Source organism: Rhinolophus hipposideros (genome assembly GCF_964194185.1).
Source record: "Rhinolophus hipposideros genome assembly, chromosome: 16".
NCBI lineage: Eukaryota > Metazoa > Chordata > Mammalia > Chiroptera > Rhinolophidae > Rhinolophus > Rhinolophus hipposideros.
Window position 1 is genome coordinate 27,232,373 of NC_138062.1, and position 4,825 is coordinate 27,237,197.

The 4,825-nt window shown below is 30.0% G+C and overlaps 1 protein-coding gene across 4 annotated transcripts in view; it reads left to right on the forward strand.

Moving 5' to 3' along the window:
• Nucleotides 1–2,629, forward strand: part of GRIA2 (glutamate ionotropic receptor AMPA type subunit 2) — a 120,836-nt gene extending 118,207 nt beyond the window's left edge. For 2 of the 4 annotated variants that reach the window (XM_081077784.1, XM_081077783.1), the window contains exon 16: nt 244–2,629. In XM_081077784.1, the coding sequence (XP_080933910.1) occupies nt 244–396 (153 nt within the window). In that variant the 3' untranslated portion in view covers nt 397–2,629. The remainder of the gene's footprint in view (nt 1–243) is intronic. The other 2 variants (XM_081077785.1, XM_081077786.1) reach the window with 1 other exon arrangement.
• The last annotated feature ends 2,196 nt before the right edge of the window (nt 2,630–4,825 follow it).

Genomic DNA, 4,825 nt, shown 5'->3' on the forward strand with positions numbered 1-4,825 from the left:
CTACAGCTCAACTGTCAATTTTCCTCTTTAATGACACAGTAGCTTGGGTGAATGTGGACAGATCTCTGCTGTAATTGTGCTTTATTATTTGTAGTTCAGCTTTGCACTGTTTGCTTTCATTTGCTACAAGCTTTCAGATAGAAGTAAACTTTTCAAAAACAATACCCCCTTTACCCTGGACACATTTGAAAATCATAACATATGATTTCTTTCTCTTTCTTTTCTTCCCCTCTCTCATTTAAGATGATCTTGAGTGATGCCATGAGGAACAAAGCAAGGCTGTCAATTACAGGAAGTCTTGGAGAAAATGGACGTGTTATGACTCCAGAATTTCCAAAAGCAGTGCATGCTGTCCCTTACGTGAGTCCTGGCATGGGAATGAATGTCAGTGTGTGACTGATCTCTCGTGATTGATAAGAACCTTTTGAGTGCCTTACACAATGGTTTTCTTGTGTGTTTATTGTCAAAATGGTGAGAGGCATCCAGTATCTTGAAGACTTTTCTTTCAGCCAAGAATTCTTAAATATGTGGAATTCATCTTGAATTGTAAGGAATGGTTAATTAAAAACACAACATCCTTTTCTACTCCAGTTCCAGATGAAGCTTGATGAACATGCACAGCTAACATGGACGTACTATAATTTAACTGAAGTCTTTGTACAGACAACAAATCTGTTTCTGCAGCCACTATTGTTAGTCTCTTGATTCATAATGACTTAAGCACACTTGACATCAACTGCATCAAGATGTGACATGTTTTATAAGAAAAAGAAAAAAAAAACATTTAAAATTAAAAAAAAATATTTTTAGGTATTTTCACAAACTGGCTTTTAAATAAATTTGCTTCCATATTGGTTGAAGAAGACAAAAAAAAAAAAAACAACAACGAAAAAAAAAAACAACAGTTAAACTGAGTGGGAAGTGATAATAAAGGCTTTAGGTATCAGTTCCGTATTTTCCAAAGCCAAATATGTAAATGCTAAGGAAAGAAAACAAAGAAAAGATTCAAATCTTGTAATTTAATATTGTTGTTAAAACTTTAATGTATCCTATTCTTTAACATTTGGTGTTACTATAAAATTACTTGGCGATGCTTGACATTTGAAATAAACAATTTTTTTTAATTGTTTTATTTGCAAGTGGTCCAGTTAATTTTGCTTAGCTACAGTTTGGTCATAAGTCAAGTGAGTTTAAAGACATTATCAAATTCTTATGTTCTCAGAGAAAATTTCCCCATTTTAAGAAGGCCAGGTGGTATTTAAAGTATAAACTTGTCCCCAAAAAATATCTCAATCTGTTTTTCAGTATGTCTTACTATGTATATAGAAATATTTAATTTAAAGCATTTAATCTATGTAGATAAATGCTAATAGATTTTAAAAGCTAATTTAAAAAATATCAGAATATTCAGAATATGTAAGGTTCCATTTCAAAGTGTTTGAGCTTACAGAAGAAAAAGTATTAGTAGTAAATGAAGTTAGAAATGCCTTGAAAGTAGCTTTTTAGATAGTTACCCATTTATCAAAATCCATAAACTAAATCTAAGGTTTTTTTGCTTTTAAAATTATGAGTTGTCATAAACTTTATATATTATGAATAACTTAAGCACTTTTGAGTCACTGCAATGTAGTTTCTTCCCATTTCCATCAATAAAAACAACCCTAACGTATTATTTTCTACTTGTCCCTCACGTGGAATGGCTATTTTAATATGCCTCGCGTGAAGAAACCATCACATTTCTGTAAGTTTTGACAGAAAAGCTTTCTTTAGTTTAAAAATGTAAAGGATCTATCTTTCCCTTCATAGAAGACCATTTACTTTCATTAAGCCTCCCCCCAAATAAAATTAATTTAGGGTTCTAAACAATTATTAACATGCAGTAGTTATTTTTAAGAAGTTCATTCTTGTTATTTCTGCGGGTAAGACTTTGTGTAGCACTTGGTATTTTCCTAAGTGCTTTGAAAACATACTTATTATATTTCACAGAAGGGAAAGAAAAACGTAGGGTTTGACAGCAACCACTTGCATTGAACATGGTGACATGAGGTAGGTATGATGTTCTGCACTAAATTTAGCTGTCCTTTATCATAAATTTGAAGACAATACAATATAATTTTAGTGCATTTCTCCTCATTAGGAATGTTGGAGGTGCAATTTGTTTTAATAATAAATGCTAGAATGACCAAATTGCAGACTAATTGCTTCCATATTGTACTTAAAGTGAGTTTTTAAAAATGAGAAAGATGACTATATACAATCAATGCTATTTATGGTACTTCTGGACCTACTCTTCTAAAAATCGTTAACTTACCAATTTTTCTCTGTCAAGCTTGAACTAATGTAAATAATTGAAATAATGTAAAGTTATATTTTCATGTTTTTATAGATACAACATGACAAGAATACCTAATGTAAGAGTATTTCAACTATGGATAATATTGAATGGATAATGCACATCTCAGTTACAAGCAGTAATCATAGTTTAATATCCATGTAACGGTGCATCAATATATTGCTATATAAATATGTCTGTGTGCATATAAGTGAAAAGTGGTCAAACAAGAGTGATGACAGCTGTCTAAGGTTTTTTTATTCATTTTATATAAAAACTGTTATGGAAAGACCAAAATGTTTATGAACTATTCTTATGTAAATTTACAACTGTCCTTTACTGTACTTTTTTGTTTACAGTATAGTACCTTATTTTCTGCTGTGTTAAGTGGGTGTCAAACTCCAAGGAGACATACACTTTCTATAACTTCTATTGAAGATATTGGAATTTCCAATTTTTCATGTGTACTATGTCAGAAAATGCTTTTGATTTTATTTTTAAATCTAACATCGGATGGCTTTTTTTGGAGTGTTGTAAAAACTTCAATCATACATAAAACATGTTCTTACAAAATGCAAAGATCTTTATTTTTTTTTACTTAATAGTTCTTCAAACTAATAATATGAGAAACAAAAAGTATATTTAAATTTATTTCCAAACAAACTCAGCTGTTTCTACAGAAGGAAGACTTCTTTGCTCACTTTCTATGTCAGTTACATACAAATGTAACAAAACAGAAATAACTTTCATGTTTTAGCTAAAATGATTAACATTTTCGATATTCTAAATCTACAGTCATTAAGAGCTTTGAGCACACGTAGAAACATGACTATTACTTAATTGCAGTCCTCATTTGCGACAGATACACATTACTGATAAAACATCATGCCTTATTGTCAGCCATTGCACTGTACTGTGTCAGTTCAATTAGAGTTATAGTCATATTAAAGAGAAAAACGGTGACTTGTTCTAAAACTTCCGTAAGGTAACATATTTCCAGATGTACAAGTTTCAAAAAATGCATTCATTGATTGTTATACTAAAAGAAAGTATTAATGGGAAGCTAAAATTCTTGCAATTTTGACTGCCTTTTTACAAAGGTCATTATTTTAATAGTGAGACAGTCCTTTTTAGGAATATTCTAAAATTATTAAGATATTTTAGCTCTTCAAAATTGCACATTAAAATTTATTTTATGACATTTTGTAGGTTTTAATATATTTAATAGGTAAATATACCAACGCATCTGTTTAAAAAGAGAGTAAACCTGACTTTCCATTCTGCAAACACTCTCAATATTTTGATGGTCATGACAGTAAATTCAACAAAGAGAAGTATTAACAATAACCCTACAGGATGATTTCAATAAAATACATTTACAATACTGTTTTAAAAAAGCAACTCTGCTGAAACTAATTAGAATACAATACAATGTGATTTCTCCTTTTTCCTCTATCCCCTATCTCTTCACCTCCTAGATTATCAGTCTAGTAAATTTAAATAAATACTCAAGTATCACCTCTACCTTAAAATGTATCTCTGGGTAGTTATACTTGTTTTCAGGCTGGACTGAGTTTATTATGTGGGGCATTTTGAGAACTCACTAGCATGTCATGGAAAATACAGTATAATTCAAGCAAACATTTTATTTTTTTCTAATTCAAATGAAATTAAGTGAATTGAATTAGTTGCATACATTCTCTGTATTATCAATTTTAATTGATAATATATGGTTTATTAATAATATACTATAAACTTTGGAGAGTTTATTGGTTGTTTTACAAATTTTATATGAACTCTCAAAAGCTTATTAAATAGAAGAATAATGTAACTACTTAAAAGTAGAGTAAATTTTGTGCAAAGAGTTCTAATACTGCTTTATTTTTAAACACCAACATGAAAGACAGGTAAGTATAATTGAATCACCATGCTATTGTGAATGAGAATTTTGGGATGCATTAAATGGTTTGTGAAGGTTGTATCGAAGTTTTTAAAAAGGTTTCATTCTCTTACTGTGTTGTTTCTGCTAGACCATAACACTGGAAATTCTATTAAGTACTAATCAATAAATTATACTTTATTTCTATGTTTTAAAATGACAACTTATAGACAGCATATCACAGCACTCTAAGTACATGAAGGTTGAAACATATTTATATAAACCTGATGATATTCAAGCACAGAGACAAACAATAAAATGACCTAATATCTAATGCAAGTAAAAAAGTGCCTAGTGTAAATCTGGATAAGAATTTGTGTTTTATATATCCTGTCTCTATTTATTTCCTTCTTGCTGTACCATTTTACTTTATTTCCCTGCCCTTAAGTACAACAGCCATTTTTTCATATATTATACTTCAAATGGTATCTCATTTTTTAGTTTATCTATCTCACTTCTTGCTTTTTTTCCTATATTATCCCATCTATTTCTGGCTTGTCCTTCATGAGAGATTTTGCTTTGAGGGCACTTAGAATGCAATCCATTTTGTCAAA